The sequence below is a fragment of the Talpa europaea genome, assembly GCF_964194135.1.
Source record: "Talpa europaea genome assembly, chromosome: 5".
In the NCBI taxonomy this organism is placed as follows: Eukaryota; Metazoa; Chordata; class Mammalia; order Eulipotyphla; family Talpidae; genus Talpa; species Talpa europaea.
The window spans coordinates 39,222,464-39,243,971 of record NC_140071.1 but is presented as its reverse complement, the minus strand read 5'-3'; the positions used below and the strand labels follow the sequence as shown (position 1 = coordinate 39,243,971).

The following is a 21,508-nucleotide window of genomic DNA, read 5'->3' as shown; positions in this document are numbered from 1 at the left end:
TCAACAAGGAAGAAACTTCATCACATTTAAAGGCAATTCTATTTACTGCATTTTTCTAGCTTTCATAGTTTACAGAATTTCTCTATAAATTATAACCATGTTACAGAGAAATGATATATTAAAAAATCCAGTGCCAATGGGAAACCGAAATAAAGGCTGATATGATACAAATACATATTCCGTGTGTGTATGTGTATATGTGTGTGTGTCTTCATTTAGGTCTCTATATAACCTTTATTAGTTTGACTTATTTAATTTATTTTTTAAAGATTTATTTATTTATGCATACAAAAGCTGGGGTACAGGCCAGAGATGTGGGGGGTGAGGATTCACCAGAGACATAGTGGGTAACAGAACAGGCAGACTGACTGAAATACACTGCTGAGGGGAGCAGCAAGTGAGACAGGAGAGGTCTGCCGTGCCATGTAAGTATCTCCCTGGCCAGCCAGTATTGAACCTGCACTGCAGAGGCTGCAGACAGCTTCAGAGCGCTGCGCTTAACCACCTGCGCCACCGGGGAGGCCAAATTTGACTTATTTTAAAAGGAAACAAATGCTTTGCAAATTGATTTGGCATATCAATTTTTCTACTATCAAGTACTTACCTACCATTCTAAGCCATGCTTTCATTTATAATCTACTATAGTAAGTTTTCAGGTGTTCATGTGCTAACTACTTTCTTTTGCCTTCTAATCCCACTGTACTCTGTTAGGCTGTGGTTCACACCATTGGGTAGGATAGAGACAGAGGGATCACAATTAACTGGGACAATGTTTGGCATATGGTCTTCATGTTCACATGAATATCTGCTGAATGAAAGAATAAACCCAGTATATGCTTTGGTTCATACTGGACTATAGACCATGGAGGACAGTAGGCATGTCTTAATCACTGTCACATTCATCACACTCTAAGCCCAATGCCTTACTCATACAGAGCATGTCATAAATGCTTGTGGAAAAAGAAAAATCAATTTATTGGGCTTTTGCCAGATCTTGTTAATGTATGCAAAATATGATTATCTAGTAGCCCTGCTGCATTCATTCATCAAATGTTACACTTATTAATATAAAATGTTAAATAATTATGCTAAAATTAAGAATTTACTTCTTTCACTTTTAGGTGAATCGCTTTTATTACCTGGACTTCTCCCTTGATGCTGAAAATAAAAACACCTTCTATAATTGAGCAGTTTACTATGGGTTCCGCCATCTTTTATAGCTTTTCATCATGCCAGAGCTATGTCATGCTATAGCCATGTCATCATGCAGGGTTAGTTGACAGTACTAACTCAGAGGAGAAAGTTGGAGCCCAGGAAGATTATGTACCTGATCCCATGTTACAGAACTACAACTCTCTCGATGTTGCTGTAACTAGAAGTTCACGTCTCTCCAAATGTCTGGGGCTTTCAAAGTTTTGTTTCCTAACGGTAAAATTGAAAAAGTGAACTCTCATGATAATGCTTTACCAATACTCTTTAGAAAACTTGCTGTATAGTTTTTTTTTTTTCTCCTGACATGACGTTAATTCAGAACCAGCATATTTAAGGAGAACCCAGTCATGAAACCTGCCTGAAGATAAAATTCCACACATACCTAATCAGGAAAAATCAGAAGCAACCATATACATGTGGGGCTCTTTTCCTTCCCATTGGAGAAATGCAACATTGTCCTAGCTTGTTTCTGCTTTCCTGTGACTTTCTTACCTGTCCCTACTTTTTGCTTTTTTCCTCAAGGAAATACCAGTTTCAGTGTTCTCTCCATTCTCTTGTCTTGCTCCACCAAAGTCTCATTTACTTTAACCAGTATGCTGTTCCTGGGAGCAAATACTGACTGAGTGACTCAACTTCCTGCTTGGATTTCCTGGCCCTAGCACAAACCCTGTACCCACGCTTGCATGCCATGAAAGCCCGGGTAGAAATGAAAGGTGAAATGGCTACGTGCATCATTTCCAGCTTTCATGCCCATTATTTCCAACTTGTACCCATCACCATCACTAGCTGCCTCAGTGACTAACAGCCTTGAATTCTGTTTTATGCTTAAAGCAGCGCTTTTCCATGGAGTTTCTGGGTTGATGGATATTCCTTTGACTGGAAGCCACCAGTCACATGTGGCCACTAAGCACTTGAAATGTGGCTGAGACTTAAGAAATGAGCTTTAAGTTTTTTTTTTTTAAATGACATAGCCACATGTAGCTAGTGGCTACTTTACTGATTAGTGCAGAACTGTATCATTTCATCTGAACTCTGGTTATAGTGTCCAAAGAGAATCCACATGACAAACAGCTGGATTTTTTATTATCAGGGCATACTCACTAAATATATCACTTATTTAAAAAAGGTACAATTTACATTACATTACAAAATGTAGGAACTTGAAAAGAGTTCGTTTTTGGAACTAGAAAGTAACAGATGGAGTTAGCTTTACTTGAGTAGCTCATTCTTGGGATAATCCTGACCTCACTTTTTCTCCATCACTACGGTCATGGTGACGGCCTTCGGTTATGACTTCGGAGTAATTTGCACATTATTTTGAGAAATAAAGCATTTGATTAAAAAATTCTGGGGTAAGAGTTTCTACTATTATGTCACATATCAGGTTTTTGGTAACAATGTTTTCTTAGATTCTGAGGAAAAACAGTCAAATATTCATTGTACAGTTTACTGTTTACAGAGTTTCTAATCCTAAAACAGTAGCTCTAAATAGTTACTGAGTTTATTTACCACAACATAAAGTTAAGAGATTTAATTGATATGAAGAGGTTTTCAGAATCTAATTAACCTCCCAGTTACTCATTAACTCTATGACCTTTAGATATAATTGACAGGGAATATTTTTCTTATTCAGAACTTCTATCAGGTGACTGTATTTCAGGATAAGATAGAATATACTAAATGCTGTTGAGACATGACTAAATAATTTGGCAAAGAGCTATTAGAAAAATGAGATATATTTCCAACAATGTAATCAATCCACCCAATCTGTTGTGTACACCATTTGCCTAATTACAGTCTTTTTAATGATTGAACTTTAGGTCTTTTCCCAGAATGGCCTATCAGTTATTTGACCACGAGGATGAGGCAGAAAACATAGCTGTCACTACTCTGCACCCACGGCACACTCCTAGTTCATCACATCATTCTTTCCCACTGAGTCTGATTTCAGATTTAGAATCTTCCTCAACAAGTGCTCCTGACAGACACTCCCAGCTGATGGCCACTCACCAGGGTGGGGACCAGGCCAGGAGGTAGAGTGCTCGCAACACAGTAACCTCATTGAATAATGACTAGCCTTTTATAGCATATATCAAGAAAAAAAGACATGTGCCTTTAAGAATTAGTTTCACTAAAAGTAAATTTAAAACATCTAATTTATAGTATGATTCTAACTCTCAATAAATCTATAACAAAGAAAGAATAGGGCCTCCCTGGTGGCGCTGTGGTTGAACACTGGGCTGTAAAGCTGCCTGCAGCCTCTGTAGCGCTGGTTCAATTCCTGGCCGACCGGCAAGGAACCCACATGGCATGCAGACCTCTTCTGCCATGCCCCCTGCTCCCCTCAGCAGTGTATTTCGTCAGTCTGCATGGTCTGTACCCCACTCTGGCTCTGGTGAATTCTCTCACCCTCCTGCGCTTCTGACTGTGCCCAGTGCTTGTATAAATAAATAAATAAATCTTTAGGGGGAAAAAAACCAAAAAACAAAGAAAGAATAAATGTGTCTTCAAACTCCAAAATACATGTTTGCTAGATCCTTGCCATTCAAAGTTTGGTTTACAGACTACAAGCATCAACAACACCTGGGAGCTTATCAGAAATATAAACTTTGACACTGTTCCCAACCCTCCTACGCAGAACTAGGATTTCATCAAGACCCCCAGTGATTCAGATGTGGTCAGAGGCATTTCCTTTGATATCCCTTAATCCCTCTTGCCAAATCCTGGCCAAACGAGGAGCAGATTGCTTCTCTCATTCCCAGGAATCAAAGCATGTTGGTCTGAAAGTCTTTTATATCAACACCACAAGCAGTAGTTCTATATGATGTCCTGTTTCTGCTTTTTTCCCTACACTCAACAATCTTTACTCATCTCTGGTTCACCTGAAAGATTTTTACTTTTATTATTATTAGAATATATCTGACTTCAAAAAAGAAAATTTGGTAAATTTAAATTTTATTTATACTAAAATGTATGCTATAGTGATCCCTAGTAATTTGCTAATACACACAATTTTCTATCTATTCACACATTACAGGTATATATGTATTGTGTACATATATATATGACCTTTATTGACTATCATATAGGAAGCTGGCAGCTAGAGTTACAGAGATAAAGAATCATTTCCTTCAGGGGAGGGAAATAGATTTACAATAAGAATTTTTTTAAAAATGCTGTGAGATAACTGAGATAATAAACACTCCTTTGATTAAAAGACTCATCATCTTTTATTCTGACTTCCACAAGACTCTGAAACGATTCCTAAAAGTTCATTTTTTTAAAAATATTTCATAGCGATAAATTCAGCAACCAGTCCCTGAGGAAGTGAAAATGTTCTGCTCTTTGATATCTGATATGACACCTTTGAAAGGCAAATAATGTTGCTTTTACTTAGGTAGTATCAATAACTAGAATGCAATCTTTACTTCAAATATACTGTCCAACACCAAGTTCAACATGCATACAAACTGTGGATATTATTAAAAATTGAAATTATAGTTCAGGCTAAATATTTCATCTTCAGAAATGGTGAGATAAAATGAGGACTTGAGGACATGAGGACTTTGGTTTGCTCTAATTCAAGGTTCATGTAAAATGATGATAAGATGGTGATGATTAATAATGATAAAGAAGACACATTAACAAAAAGACTATATTTTGAAAACCATTGTCTTTTCTGCTTCTATTTATTATTAAATAATTTTTTGTTGACTCTGTTAGTACTAATGCTTAGAAGTCATTAGAGCTGTGCAATAACAGATGTAAGGAAATTCAGTCTTAATGCCTGTACATATAACTTAAGTAATTGAACATGCACTTTATTTGTTCAACAATGATTATTTTCTTAATAAATGAGATGTGAAACAGCTCTTCATGTTTACAAAACATATGCAAATTAAGCAAGAGCATTTATTTTTAAAAGGAATGGGTCTTCATAAAAATCCACTGTGTTACAAGTAAAGTGAATGCATTTTCACAGCCATTTTCTTCTTTTAGATTTTGGGGAACAAATATGAATATGATTTAGACAGACTAGTAAAAATATTTTAAAGCTATATAAACAAAAATGAATGTTACAATTCATGAAAAATACACAAATCTTTTTTTTTTTTTTTTACAAAATCACTTTTTCCCTCTTTTCCTTGGAAGCCTAAACATTAAAGGTTTAAATTTTTATAGAATATATTAATCCTTTGTTCATTTTTCAATACTATTTATTGAAAATCAATTATATACTTGGTTTAACAGAGGACAAGACCAAGTTACTTGCAAAACAACTTCAATTATGTTTTATTGAAATCTCAGGGGCATTTTTATGTACCTCGAGAATATTATTTCTTGGGCCTCCCTGGTGGCTATTATGGCTACAGCCTGAGTCCAATCCCTAGCCAGGGAGCTAAACCACATATGGCACAGCAGACCTTGCCTGTCTCTCCCACTGCTCCCCTTAGCAGTGTATTTCAGTAGATCTGCCTGTTCTGTTCCCTGCTGTCTCTGGTGAATCCTTTCACTCCCCACACAGCTGGCCTACACCCCAGTTCTTCTAGGCAAAAATAAAAATAAAATAATAGTATTTCTTGAAGTTGTTCAAAAAGAAAAAAAAAAGACTGCTTTTCTGAAGAAAATAACTAAATAATTATTAAATACTGGTTCATGTTGCTTCAAGTAAATTTAAAAGAGGAACAAGAAAGGACCTATCATCTTTCCATTCACAAGCTCCAAATAGAAAAACGAAAAAGTGCACATTTCCCAGCTCAGGTCACAGAGCTCCTGGCTAGTTTGGGCAAACTGGAGGCACTTGCTGACCACAGGTTTATGGATAAAATGTACTTTTAGTATTCTAGTGAGTGTTCAATTCCCAACTGGTGCCTCTCAAAGCGAACACTTATGCTCTGAATACTAAAATCTCAAGGCTACACAATTCTTTACTTCTGCAATGGATTCCTTTAATCATATACTGAATAATTAAAATCTTGTTAATTTGATGACAAAATTCTCTATTTTTGACACTTGAAATTTCTACCTATGCTGTAATTATTTGTCTTGAATTAGATGCCTTTTGCAAATACACTCTTTATGCCTTTTAATATTAAATCATGAAATAGTCTTTTTCAAGGCAACTTAGGAAACAATTAGGAGCCAAATTTATACATTTAAATATAAATACTGAGAACACAATTAGTTTAAATACCTAACTTTTCACATTTCACTCTAGATCAGCGCTAACCCATAGAACTTTTTGTGATTATCAACACATTCTATATCTTGTCTGCCTCATTCAGTAGCCACGAGCCACTTGTGGCTATTTAACACTTGAAGTGTGGTTAAGCGTAACCCAGGAACTGAACTGGACACGTTATCTAATTTAATTCTTTTAAATGTGAATAGCCACATATAATTAAAGATTACTATATTAAACAACACAGATGTAGATTATCTTTTTTTTGATAGTGCTTTGATAAAATCGATCAAATTTTAACAAACTGTTTCACTGGAGCTATAAAAATATTTTCACACTTGAGTAACATTATGCTATGACAATCTCTTGAATATATGCTGTTATAACTGTCTCCTCCTGTTTTCTCTACAAATATATTCAGAGTGCTTAAAATTCTCTAGACCTCATAGGAAGCCCTGGAGATTATGATGGTAAACAGAATAGCACAGTCCCTTACCTCTAGAAGTTTAAAATCTAATGTGGAAAAGGCAATTGAACAGCAGATTCCACAGTGTTTTGAAAGAGGAAATAGAACATATTATGACTATAATATAGGAAAAGCACCTAAAACAAGTTATGGGCAGTTCAAGGATGGCTTCCCAAAAGAATAAATTTGGAACAGACTTGAATGAATGATAAAGAAAAGCCAAGGAAAAACGTAGTAAGTAATGCTGAGGACGAAACAAATAGGGCTTGAGGGAGTTGAGAGACATAAACATGTTAGGAGGCTTAAGTATAGGATGGATGTGGTAAGGGGAGTTTGGGAGGGAGGAATAATAAGGGTGAGGTTGAAGAGGAAGGGAAACAGTGGGACAGATCATGTAGGTCTTCTAAGCAAACTTAAAGACCAAGAGCCCTTGGGGGGTCTTGGCCATGGTGCTGTCTTGAGGAATTCCATGCTTCCTAGCAGATGGTAGGAATCAGCAAATCTTTGCTTAGTGAGTGTAGGAGAAAAATGAAAATTCAACAAATAAATAAGTGAATATACCTTTTAAGAAATACATCTGTGTATAATACATATCTATAGAGCATGCACAGAAATAACTTCATGTATCTTTAGAAGTATAAAGTTGGAATCTATTTAATTGGTTTAGATATAAAAGTTCAAGTTAAATAGACATGTTTTCACATCTTATATCTATTTCCAAATTTTATAATACAGTCTTAAAAGAAGCTGAATCCTATTACTTGCAGCATTTCCTTTCAACAAAAATGGCACTCATCAGTTTTCACCAAACTGTGTAAAGATAGTTAGCTTGTTGATAAATCTCCAGTAGCACTGTGAAGCAATAAAGTTTATTATAAGCGATTATAATAATTCAGGCCTAAATTATTACTATGGAAGGAAACATTTTGCTGGAACTGTTCTTAGATGTCTGTAAATTCAAACAGAATTCAGATGACAGTAAATAACCTCTTCCTTCCCCGCCTCCCCACACTTAGGCACTCTGCTCTTGCCTATTCTTATGTCTAAAAAAAGAGCCAGTAATTCTCTACTGGGACAGTTTTGAATCAAAGGTTTCTTCTGCAGGAAACACATCCATCATTTTGATTTCCTAGGGAGTTACAGAGGGATAATTGTTCTACTCCCCTTCACACTTAGTCACTCAACTACTTGCTTAGACTAAAGTAAGAGCTCAATGGAACCACCGAGTCACCCATGGGTGAGAGGTTCCTGTTTGGACAGGAGCTAAGTGACACTCCCATCTTATTTTTGGGTGGTTAGAAACCATGCTGAATATGGAGGGAACATGTCCGGAACTGTCCTTATTCCTGCCGTCACCTGGAGTGATCTGTAAGAACATAAACACGACCTGTCCGAATGAAAGTTTTGGTAAATTGTTTAGGCGAGGCCTTTATTTCAGCAGTTTGAACTATACCAAATGACTGTTCCTATGCCCTTCAACTGGTCCCATGTTGATTTATATGTGTATTTTATACCCTTAAGATGACTGCCTGTCTTCTGTTTCAGAATCCCTTGTACAATGCTAAGCATAAGCTTGTACTTGCCAAATCATGGCTAGATGATGGATGGCCTTGAACCATGTCCTGTGGAACCTGCGATCTTCAGGTTCCACAGCTGAAGTGCTCAACACCACACATGTCAGGAAGACAACTGTGAGGGTCAGAAGGCAGCTAAGAGAGCCAGGAGTGGAGTAAGAGAGTTGGCAGAGACAAAGGGGGCAGCTCCTTAGTACCATCACAATCCCTACTGAATCTCAACATCCTCATCAGTATTTTGGGTAAATATCTAGAACACATATCACAGAGAAAAATAAAAAATGGACTTTCTTCAAAAGAAGTGCTTTTAATACAATAAATACAATAACTGTTTTTGTTATTTTTTTAAACAAATGGATTAAAAATTTAACACATTTACTAAATCTGGCATATTTATATATTGTATCTAAACAGATATTCAAGCTGCATTATAATATAATAATAAAAAAACCCCATCTCACTCTGTCTGTTAAGTCTTTATAAGTCTTTGTGCTATTGTAACAGTAGTGCTAATTATCAAGCAAAGACATGATAATTACGCAGAGCTTTTTTGCTAAAAGAAGGAATCTTTGCAACACCCACGCGCTGCACGATTTCCTATGACCCTGTAACACTACTCTGGTATGGCCCAGAAATTTGTATTTCAGTCTACATGCTGGGAATCATATTATTTCTCTTTCCCCGCCAATCTTTTTTTTTCTTGTGAGTAAACTGTTTTCAGAGGGTTAAGGGAGAGAGGTAATGGTACAAATGGGAAATATAAAACTAATGACCCTTCATGAAACATATTATGCTCCTCATTAAACTTACTCAGTTAAATGTATTCCATTAAATTAAAATAAATAGGATTTAAAATTTTACTCAGGAGTAGTAAACTACCTTAACTCTCAACTTTGTGTTAGCTCCATTCTAAGAACAGGTTCCTCAAGTCCCTGATGTATCTTGGGTTGTTAGCCTCCAGCACAATTTATGCGTTAGTGCTGGGGAGGTTTTCAAACTTAGTGCTTAAAGAACTTCTTGGAAACCTTGTAATAAGTGCAGCTTCCCACCCAGGTTTCCTTTTACCACCAAGGATCTCAAGTACATGGATTTCAACAAACTGCACTTTGAAAAAGAGTCCAGGTAAGAGTGATGTAAATTTTATCAATCTTAAGAATTCCACTTTATTCCTTTTTCCATCATCTCTGTTATGACTAAAGTGTGGAGAAGACAAATGTGTGAAGAATGTATGATTCACGTAGTTGAACAGGACAGACTCACAAGGGGTTCTTATTATCTAAAGAATTATTTTCATCGATCAAATCTCTAGATTTGACCCAAGAGCTCAGGATAATTTTTTTAAGAGATTCAAAAATTTAATCTGTTGATGTTAAAGGTAATATAATAGAGCTGCTGCTTTACTTAGCCTCTTTAATTCATTCAGTAGCTTAATGATTTACTTACTCATTCATTCCTTTGTTTAGTTATTCAGTATGTATTGCTAGAGTGCCCCCACTACTGTCACTGAAAGATAAACCAGATGACAATTCTGCTTCTCAAGAAGCTTGGAATAACAGAGAATAGGAAAATATGTTATGAAGGACTTTCAGATTGATTATCTTCATTTTTAAGAAGAGAAAATTTCAGCCAGAGAAGTAGCTAACTTGTCATAGTCAGGCTGTGCAAGACAAGGTTCAAGCGCAAGCCTTTCTGGCTTTCAACCCAGCGCTCTTCTCCTGGCCTGCGGAGTTGATGAGCTCAGATGCCCATCTGTCCGAGAATATGAAAGCTTCACAGCATGTGAAGTTTTAAATCACTTTTAAATATATTCCCAAGCAAAGCTCTCAGAAAGTGAAAATTTTCTAGATTTTAAATTCCTTTGAGAAAACAAATGTTATAAGTCCACAAATTTTCAACTCGTTTAATGTGGTTCTACTGCATGTCACATTTCACATCATGTTAAAAATTGAACTGTTCAAGTCCAATGATAAATTCAAATTCTTTTGTTGCCCTGTAACGTTTGTTGTAGTGGTTTTGGCAATGACTGGAGTTTTGAATATAGTGATATTTTGTGTCTGAAATTCATGTTAAATGTGTGTGAGCACACACGTACACACATACACACGTGAAAGCACCTACAAGATTTAACAACTGACTAGTTCTATTCATAGTCAAGTCTGTTATGCATTTCTACATTTATATGTGCACATGAATAAAATTCTATCTGAAATACACAGCGGGTAAGTTTTATAACTCACCTTAGATTTCGAGATCAAGGTCAAGCACACAATTAAAATTATCAGTCAGTGAAAAACTAAAATGATGAGTAGTAATGCAAATCTGAAAAAATTTTTAAACAACACCACATAAAATCTATTCATCATTCACTTTTGTTTCTCTGAAAGTATTTGTTTGGCTTTGTCAGGCAAAAAACAAAAAACAAACAAACAAAAAACCCAAACAAACATGTTTTATCAGCCCCATACTTTTGAAAAACTTCCAAATAAAAGCAAAGAAATGAGAACTAGTTTTAGATAATTCTAACAGGTAAAGGGAAGGTGGGGGTGAGAGAAAGATTAATTTGATCAGGATTAGCACCAGTTTTTTTTCACGATTTGGAACTAATTGCAAGAATGACTCCTACTCTGGCAAAATAATTCTGAATACATTTGAAACATTTATTAATTTTCTCTCAACTTTGGGAAAGCAGTCACAGTCTAAGAAACCATGAGTATAGGTGAGGAAAACAGACAGAAGGATCAGGACAGCCATCTTTATGCCCCTTATTTTACAGTTTGGTATTCATTGCTAGGAAGGTACTGTAAAGCAATAGCATTTAAAGAGGATATACACAGGAAGTGTTTAAAAAGCTTCATCTAAAATTATGTGGCAATGCTACTTATGGTACAAATCTAAAACATTTTTGAGCTTTAACACGATACTTTCTTATTTTTGGCACAATAAAACAATGTTTGAAATCTGACTGATGAAACACTAAGCTAACATTTAGAAATTCATTTTCACCAGATTTCAGATTCTGTGTGTATTAACAGTTTTCACTGCTATATTAAATGGTATAATTTGGGGGAAAAACATTTCTAGGAGAATAATTGCCTTTAACTCTTCCAGCAAAAATGCACTAGGAAGATACGAAGTTAAAATTGGGATGTAAGGTTGGAGTGAGCTCATTTAAAGGAAATTTTTTTTTTTCTCTTTGACTATGCTTGGAAACTAGTCTATACTCAGACCAACAGAACTTGTCTAAAATGTGGGTGTGACAGCCATCTGGTCACAGTTCCCAACTCTGGGGTCCTGATATGGAGGTGAACCAGGATGACTCATGAAGGATACGGTCAATAATTCGACACGGGTTCTCGATTTCTAGCAAGGACCACATGCAAGTCCTTCCTATTATTATTATCACTCTAATTTGCATTTTTGAAAGGCAAAGAAAGGGTGGAGTAATAGTTTAGGTGATATCCCTAGGTGTACCTGAGGGGATGTGAACAGAAGGAAAAAGGTGTGTGTGTGTGTGTGTGTGTGTGTGTGTGTATTGGGGGGCACTGGAGGGGGAACAAGAGAGCTCCAAACAGCTCAAGCTCCACTGAAAGGGGTAAGGGGTGGCGGAGGTGGTAGGACAGGGAGGGGGGGTTGTCACCAACCACTCATGCGCTCTCACCTCCACGATGTCTGAGTTTGTCCGGCTCTCGTGCGGCTCGTTGTACTCAGTGTACTTGAGCAGCACCTTGTCCATGTCAGTGCTGGCGTACTGGAACAGCTTGTTGGTGCTGTTGAAGATGATCAGCGCGATCTCACAGTCACACAGCACGCTCAGCTCGTATGCCTTCTTCATCAACCCAAATTTCCTCTTTGTAAATGTCACCTGGAAAACAGAAAGCAGATTTTTTTAAAGAAAACAAAATTGTGCATTTTTAACAGTACCTTTTTCTTTCCTTTGTAAAGGATATCTTTGTCAGAACCCTTAGGCACGAACACTTTTGGAAAGAAAGCAAATAAATCCAAAAGTAATTTCTGCTTAGAATTTGAAAATGTGTGATTTCTAGCTTGTTGCTGAATGTGAAGTTGTAAATGCCAGATTTAATGCAGGGTACTTTAATGAAGGTGACCGGAGGCCTGTTCCTATTTCTTTGAGCAACTGAAGATTAAAAAAAATAATAATAATTTCGGCATGGTTGACATCTCCCCAAATTATAAGTTTGGAGCTTATATTTGACTACTTTAAAACTGGACACGAGATTATGAACATGACATTTTCGATTTGTGTTAAAAAATTCTTCAAATTGTTTTGTTTCATGCATTTTAATTGAAAACACTGGAGGGATATGACTGTGTTTTCAGACTGTGTTGTATTCCATTTTCTAGAAATCCAGCAGGAAATTGAGAAGTACTTAAGCTATCACACTGGTTGGTTAGCATTTTGGTTTCATTCTTCTGTATATCTTTCTTCTCCCAGGCCAGAAACCGTTATCTTCGACTTTTTCTTCTTTTAATCTAATCTATTACCAAGGCCCCTAATTCCTTCCCTGAAAATGTTTCTCAGGTTCACACTTTCTTGTCTATTTCTCAGGCAGCTCCATCATTCATGTTCTTATCAGTCTCCTGTCCTAGATGATCTCCCTGTCTGGAATCATTCCCTCTTCAATTCATCCCAATCTTTAAAACTTCACTCTTCGTAATGCCTCTTCCTGATGAGCTGTCTACAACAGCTCCATTCTGGTATTGAGTATTTCCTACTGGCCAATCCTACCTAATAGAAATATTGATTTCACTATTCCAATTTCAATCCTCCCTTGATTCAACTTGCATCTGTCCACCAAAAAACATGAGCATACTTAATTATAAGTATTTATATGGCCCAGTGTTTCCCAGGAGGTCTTCTGTAGAGTTTCATTTCCATAAAGTACTCCTTAAAAGTCAAATGGCCCAATGCATTTGGGAAACGAGGCACACTGGCATCAAAGGCAGAGAAACCTCTTAATCTTTAACTTGTTTCCCAAACCTATCGTTGACATAAGGTTTCTTTGGCTATATACTTATTTTAAGGAGCACTTATTCTCTGGAACTTGGATTTTGAAGCATATACTCTTGAGAAATGATAACTAACTTAATTTAGCTATTATATTTTCAATAGGGTCTATTTATTTTTTCCCACCTTCAAATCTAGCTCATCTTGCTAAGGCCAGCTGAATTTTCCTACTACCTATTTGTGTGTAATTTCTAAATGTAGATTCCCACTCCTTATCTTTATATTTGTCTCCAGACAGCCAAGGGTACCTCCAGTCCTTGTCTATCTGAACATCCTAGGAATCTCAACCCCCCCAGAGCTCAAACTCATTATTCTCACTTTCAAATCTGCTCCCAGTCCTGAATTCCCCATGTCATGGTAAATTCAGTCACCTGACCTAGAGAGCTAAGGGTGAACTTTGAACCCTCCTACTCCATCCCACATACTTAAAAAAGATGTGTCGACAGGAGCTGTAGACTAGCAGATACAAAACCTGGCCTCCCTCCTCATTCCTCCACACTTCTGTTAACAGTTAATGTTTTACCTAATACCCTTTATTTTTCCTTAATAGCACTTCTCACATTTTTATGATTTGTGTATTTTTGCATGTGATTATTTGTTTAATGTCTGTCTCTTCTATTACAATGTATGTTCCAGAAGTTTATATGTCAATTTGACTTTCCTCACTGCCAAATCCCCAGAGCCTAGGACAGGAGACACATACTGGCATACCATAAAGATCTGCAGTATAAAAACTAAATAGGGAAAATTACAATATGAACCTTTTAGAAATAGTGAATTGGCATATACTATATAAAATGTGATCGCTTTTCCCACAAAATTATCTTACTGACTCATAAATAACATTTTTAAAGGAATGTATCCTTTACTTAATAATAATGAGATTGTTTTATCACATTTGCATTGAAGGCAGCATGGCAGAAAGAGAAGAAAGTGGGGTTTGGATTCAGAGGTCCCTGTATTTGAATGCTGAACTAACAAATTTACTAGCAATGAGAAATTCATTTAATTATTTTGAGTGATTTTTCTTCAAGTTTGTTTTTCATCTATAAAAATGGAGATAATTTCTACACTTAGGGTTGCTACAAGGTTGCTGCATAAAATACGTATATACAGTTATCAAGTACAGTGCTTAAATTTCAATGAACATTAGTTCTAATCCCTTTTTTACTTGACTTACAAGAAAAGAAGAATTTCTATATATATATCTGTCTTGTTGGCTTGAAGAATATACTGATTAAAGCATTGGGGAATCTTAGTACTCCTGATTGAAGGATAAAATTGAAGAATGGGGGCCTCCCCTGGTCGCGCAGGCAGTTGAGCGCCGTGCTGTGAACCTGTCCGCAGCCTCTGCAGGGCTGGTTTGATCTCGGCCTGGTGGCAACAGTCCCACATGGTGCCACAGACCTCTCCTGTCACACCCACTGCTCCCCTCAGCAGTGTATTTCATCAGTATGCCTGTTATGCTCCCGCTCTGTCTCTGGTGAATCCTCTCATCTCCCGAGCCTCTGGCCTGTATCCCGGTTCTTGTATAAATAAATAAATAAATCTTTAAAAAAAAGCTAAAAAAATAACAAAAAAATTGAAGAATGGAATCCTCACTCATCAGTCTTTGGAATTATATCATTTAGGTATTTTATTGGCTCATATGAGCTAGTCAATATTTACTCAGCTATACTGCTATGTTTCAACTCCGACAACTGTTCTTTGTAATAATTGCCAATGTCTCACCTGTTTTACGTTTATTGATTGTCTTACTAAAGGACTTGTAATAAAGATGCTTTTTATTTTAATCTGTGATTATTATACTGCTTCAGAAATTTTGTTATTCTGTTTCAAGTGAGTTATAATTGGTATTAAGGAAGAGCTAAGTAAAGGCTATCCTTTTGGAATGGACAAAGAAGTATAGTCACTAATTACACAGATGTATACAAAATGTCTTTTAATATTTCAAAGCAATTTAGTTATGCAAATGTACCTGCACATTGGTATTTTATTTAGTGAAACTGACTACAGAGTAGGTTCAATACAGAAGGCACTGACCCAAAATACTTTCATATATCTAAAACCACTTTTAATCAGACTTTCATGACCACAAACTGTAGGTGGAATGTCTCAATACAGTATGGTTTCTGTTGTACTCAAACCTCAGAATTTAGCACGTTATAACACTCACCATCAAAGTATATTTCAGCACAAAAATATCATTAAAGCCACTATTTGTATTTACTTTTAGGTACTCAACTTTTGTGTAACCAAATAGGCTGCTGGATAATGCATACTTATTTAATAATACTTGTCATGAAAGTCAGAGTATATATTCTTTTTATTAAAACCGCAAACTGAAATGATGACTATATTCAAGCATTTAAGAGAATATCTTCAAAATCTACTCTTAATTGCTCTAAATTTAATTCTGTATTATGTTCATATTCTTCATAGCATACTCAAAATGTATTTTATAATGCTTTTTCTCATTGTTCATAGTTAGATAAAATTGTTTTTAAGCATTAAGCTTTCTAAAGAGACCTGGGATATTACACTTCGTTTAAAATATGCCACTCAGTGACAACGATTGCAATTCAGAGCTTTTATACTTAAATATAATAATGTATTGTAATGATTACATTTTTTGTAACTTGACAATAGTTTGTAATGGGGACAAGTCCATATTTCTGATACAATAACATATTTTGAGCTTTAGGTGAGATGGAAAACTGTTTTTACAGTCTGAGGAAAAGGATGCATTTTTCCAGTGTTTACATCAGTCAAGGTACACTGAAAACAGATTAGAGCCAGTATTATTAAAGTGAGCACTATAATTCAACATTTACTTTTCAGAATTAAAAATACTTAATATGTTATAAATGCATGGAAGGCAAAATTACTCTGTAAATACTGTTTATGTTTTTTTCTTTATCTCTTCAAACAGTCCAGCATGTAATGATGATGTTATATTAAGATGTGTCAGTATTTTTATAATAACCTTGAATTTTAAATTCTGACATAAGGGCAGGCATGACTTATCTTATGATGACAACTCTAGAACTTAATAGGTATTAATCAGAAATCGAAACTTCAAATTGAGAAAAGGTACATTCATTCAATTCAGTTCCACACATTTCGGTTATATAGATATTAGGAAAATTTATTCACAGAAACATAAAAATAATTCAATCAATTTTTATTGAGCATTTTTTATATGCCAGTTATTATGCTCAGCAGTATTTACTAAGCATTCTCCGTGTCAAATGGTTGTGCGAGGTGCTGAGGCTTCTATCACATATACATCTCCCTCATTCATGGAGAGAGAAAATAGTCACTTAATTTTTTAATGCTCAGAGGAATTTTCTTTATTTGAAAAAGAAACATAATTTGGCCAATATAATTATATATCCAGTCATGTGTAAAGGTCTGAAACTGTACTTTTATTTAGCATTGGGTGAGTATATTTTTTTGTTTTCAGACTTTTTCTCTAGACTGAGTAAGAAAAATAAGAGCTGTTAACCCAGTCAAGATGAATATGAAATGAAGTCTACCATATTGGTTAGTTCTTATCTGTGTTCAGTGAAAGCTGACTGTGGCATTATGCCCTCCCCCTTTCCATCTGGCCTCTGGCAGCCTCCCATCATTCTGCAAAGCTTAATTTAAATGCCAACTTCTATGAAGCTTTCATTGTCACTTTCGGATGAAACTCAATCCTCCCTCATTGTCATCCCCAGAACTTTTTACAAACCTTTGTCACAAGACTTACATATAGAGCTGGTTGTCTGAATTTGCTTCTCTTGTTGGCTTTTGCGTTCCCCCAAAATGATACACCAGACTTTGATCAGTGGATACTCAATGTAACACTTGCTGACCAAGTGGATTAAGGAATGGAAATATTCTATTTTAAAGTCTGAATGTCTCAGTCTCAGTGTAATTTTTTGCTAGATGTAGGTATTTTTTCTTAGCTGCTTGTTTTTACTACTTAACCTAAAAAATTAGACATGTAGGACTCATATAGGTATGTATATACATGAATATGCACATATGAATATGTGTGTATAGAATCCATATTAATTCAAATATAAATGTTTTAAGCAAAATTTTAACATGTTAGTGACAGGAATCTTAAGAAACGGTAATTGAACCATCTTGGAATCTCTAAGGAAAGAGCTAGAGAATGCAGGAGAGAAGTGTCTATGTACATATGCTCCAGGCTTCAAGAAAAAAATATTTCAAAGGCTCAGGGAAAAGTGGTTTTCCTTTCTTGCTGGGTAACTCATCATGAAGAACGGAAAAGTCTGAATATTAAAGTTTTATTTCACAATTACAGAATAGAAATAGAGAGATGATCTCAAGAGTTTGAGATGTCTGCATTCACTGAACAAAAATTTACTGAACTTTCTAATGAGTTCAGAGGTTTTAAAGAACATGTATTTGGCAAAGTATTAGATGAAATCCTCATTCCAATATCACAGATTTGAGACCAGCTAGAAGAGATTTAGATGACTTAAATATGAATGAGTTATCAGCGTTAAGTTTAAAGGCAAGTCTCTAGTATACAGCCTCCATTTTCTGTAGCTTTCCTGTCCTAGACAAAAGTTTTTCTTTGAGCTTGATGAAGCTGGAGAGATATGCTTACTTACTATGTCTGCATATAACATAAATCTGGGTGATATCCTGATATATAGTAGAGTTTCTATATCCACAAGTCCCTCTACAGACTAGGTCACAAACAAAAAGATGAAACAGACATAATTTCAAAGTCTGTCTTTATATTTTCAAAGACAATGACATAAGCTCAGGCTGAAGGAAAATTAATGCAGTAATTAATTTTAGGGAGAGGATCTAAAGTCATAGTGTTCCATAGTGGGAATTAATTTTGTTAGTCATAGTTAACTAGTCTTTCCTACTGTGTTCATTTCTGAGAACACACTGACAAAACTGAGCATCTATCGGTTTAAAAATAAATTGAAATAGGGTCTGAGAACAATTTTTCCTAAGAAATCAGTGAGAGAATTTGAAATGTTTAACTCCAAGAAAATGGTTAAAAATGAAATGCCAAATACTTTCTGAGATGTGAACATCTGTGAGCACGGGAAGAGGCAGATGAGTGATTCTAAAGAGCAGGACTAGAAAACACTGTTGAAAAATCATGAAGAGGTCCAAGATCGAAGAAAACCTAATAAATAAGAACTGTTCAAAAACAGACTTAGTCTCATGAAATAGGAAGCTATTAGTTCCTGAACATGTGAAGGAGAGCAGCATATCAAAGGACTACAGACGATATAACCTAAATTAAGCAGAAAGTATAGTAGAGACATTATTTATTCTAGAATTTTGATGTTCAGACTCTATGCCCTAGTGGCATAGACTTGGATCAAGGAGAGGATTGGAGGCAATGGTAATACTACTCAAACAAGACTATTTCTGACACTTCACTCTATAGACCATCTCATATTTTTACTCAATAGCATCAATACATTGTGTCATTAGCACTTCTAATTTCCACACTCTAAGAACTAAAATGTGGGCACCTTCTTTTTTAGTTAGAAGAGGCACAAAAGATCATAATGAACTTGAGTAGAAAATGTTAAACTAGGCAGTATTGAAAATGGGCAGGGAAATAATTGTGCAGATTGGTAAAATAGGAAATTCACATTGTTAAAATGTTAAGGAAGAAGTATACATACATCATTACTGGGGCAGTATGGTACAGGAATAAAACACGGGAATAGAAAAATCAAGTTTGAGTTTGCTGATTATGAGCTCTATGCCCTCAGTAAATTGTTTAACTTACCTGAATTCCAGTTTCCTCACCTGTAAAATGGAGGTAATAACAGATAGCTTACAGAGTTGTTAGGAGAATTTCACTAAGGGACTGGGTTGACTGTGAAACACTATACGAAGTAAGTAGCATCTTTTCTCTGCTGCATCAGGCCAGTAATTTCTTGCTATCTACTGTAAAAGACTGTTTTGTTAGGACCCACCTACTTGTGTTATCATTTTTACAGCTAGGTTAGAGTTTCTCTCTCAACTAGACCTTAAGCTTTTCTTGAAAACTGGGAACATCTTGTGTCTGTTCTTGCAACCAGAAGTCCCAGGACAATACTTATCTAAATACTTGCTAAAGGAATGAATGGATATGTGGATGGAAGAATTATGCATTTTTTGGAGTCCAAAATGAATGGCTAAAAATATTTTTTTTTTGCATTGCCTGACTATGTCCATAAGAAGTTTGCCACAGAGAAAGGAAAATTCTCTCGGTTGTTTTTTTGTCATTTTAATTTACATTAAAACTACATTTGCTTTTACATTGAATGGAAAATTTGTACTGTGTCAAATTTTATGTGTGTTGTGGGTTACTGGAGCATATAATATTTCTTATAATTCTGTTTTTATATAGCATATTGTCTTTGTTGATTTTTTATAGGAAGTTCATAGACTTTATGATGTTATTCACTACATTTGGCAATATGTCTTTGAACTTATTATTTGTTGCAGTTTATCATTCCCATTCCTCAGATAATAACTGAGACATAAATTGTGTTATCCAGGGTTACTGAACTAGTCCCTGGATAAACTAGAAAGAGAACCCTCTTCACATAAAACTCCTCAATCTTTATAGTCCTCCATCTTTTAAAAAATTGTGCATTTCAGGGGCTGAAGTTTGGCACAGCATGGTCACCATTAACCATTCATCGAGTGGTCACCATTAACCATTCATCGAGCAGTGGGCAGCTAGTGTCCTTTGTAAGGTTACACTAAGAATCGTCAGCAATTCTGATGAGTATCACAGGGTAGTACATAAGATATTAATTAATGTAAGGATAGCTTTCTAGGTTAAAGTAAAAAAATAACACTAACAACACTAAAATTGAGAAGTTGGTTTCTAGGTTTGGACAATAAGTCAAAGCTCCTTTTGTGTGGACCCTGCAGCCAGCTCTGCCCTCAGACCTCAAGCCATTCCCACTAAAGCGGATGAGAACCACATACATGCACTAGTGGGCACAAACTAGTTCTATATTTATGGATGTTTGTTTAAATTTCTCAAAATGAGAAGCATTTTGGTCAGTAGCAAACACAGGTCTGTTTGCAGTCAGAATAAAAAAGGTGGACCTCACCTCTGATTTACACACAGGCAATGTAAATAACAAGTTCTAAAAACAGAGGATAAGTTCTGTATCATTTCTTACAGGGTAGGGAAATTAGTTTGACTAGTGTATAACAAACAGAAAGGGCATTTCATCATGAGTCTCCGCGGCTCCTCCGCTGAACCTCCCCATCCAGTTTCATTCATAAAGTCACCTCAGAAGAACTTTCCTGCCATATTAACTGTGGAAGTCCCTGCATATCACAGGAAAGAGATCTGAATAAATGAAGGAAAAAGATGTCTGGAAACAGTAGTTACTCACATTCATAAGAAAAACTGAATCTTAGCTCCATGCGACTTTAGGAGCACCACTGTGGGAAGCAACATAATCTTATCTATAGGTCTCCGATACTTTCTAAAAAAATTGGCATATTTCTCATCCTATCTTAATTGAGCATTCGTCTGTTTATTTAGTGGAGAATTTTGTATTTATTTCTTTAACTCATTAATAGTAGTTGCTTTGTATTAGAATATATTTAAAACTAATACCATCAGATAATTCTATTTTCAAAGTTCATTTGAGGTTTTAGCCTTTTTGCTCCTAGTCATGATTACTATAAACCTCATCATATGAAAATATTTTTGATCCCTTTCTTCTCACTCCCAGTCTAGACTATCTCTCAGCTTCCTCCCAGTTAGGAAAACAGAGTGACTACAGAGTGACAAGATGGACAGCTCACGGGCACAATGCCCTCTCTAGTCCAGAACCAGGAGGTCCTCCTATGTGTTTAAAGGGTTAGGGATGGAGTCAGGAGTCTGCAACGACAATCTCTAATTGAAAAAAAAAAAAGGAAATGCCCTCTTAAATGCTCTTTTTCTTTCCCTGGCTTATTCCTGACAGTAAGTAATGGTACAACTGTTCTAAAGTATTTCTCTTCAATTTTATTTTGTTTAATTCAGTCTGTCATTA

General features: G+C 35.7%; 1 protein-coding gene across 1 annotated transcript in view; it reads right to left on the bottom strand.

Moving 5' to 3' along the window:
* Nucleotides 1–21,508, bottom strand: part of MEF2C (myocyte enhancer factor 2C) — a gene marked incomplete at its 3' end in the record, with an annotated part of 141,448 nt that overhangs the window by 58,783 nt on the left and 61,157 nt on the right. Inside the window, exon 3 of the mRNA XM_084233540.1 lies at nucleotides 12,093–12,296. Coding sequence (XP_084089666.1) covers nucleotides 12,093–12,296 — 204 coding nt within the window. The remainder of the gene's footprint in view (nucleotides 1–12,092; nucleotides 12,297–21,508) is intronic.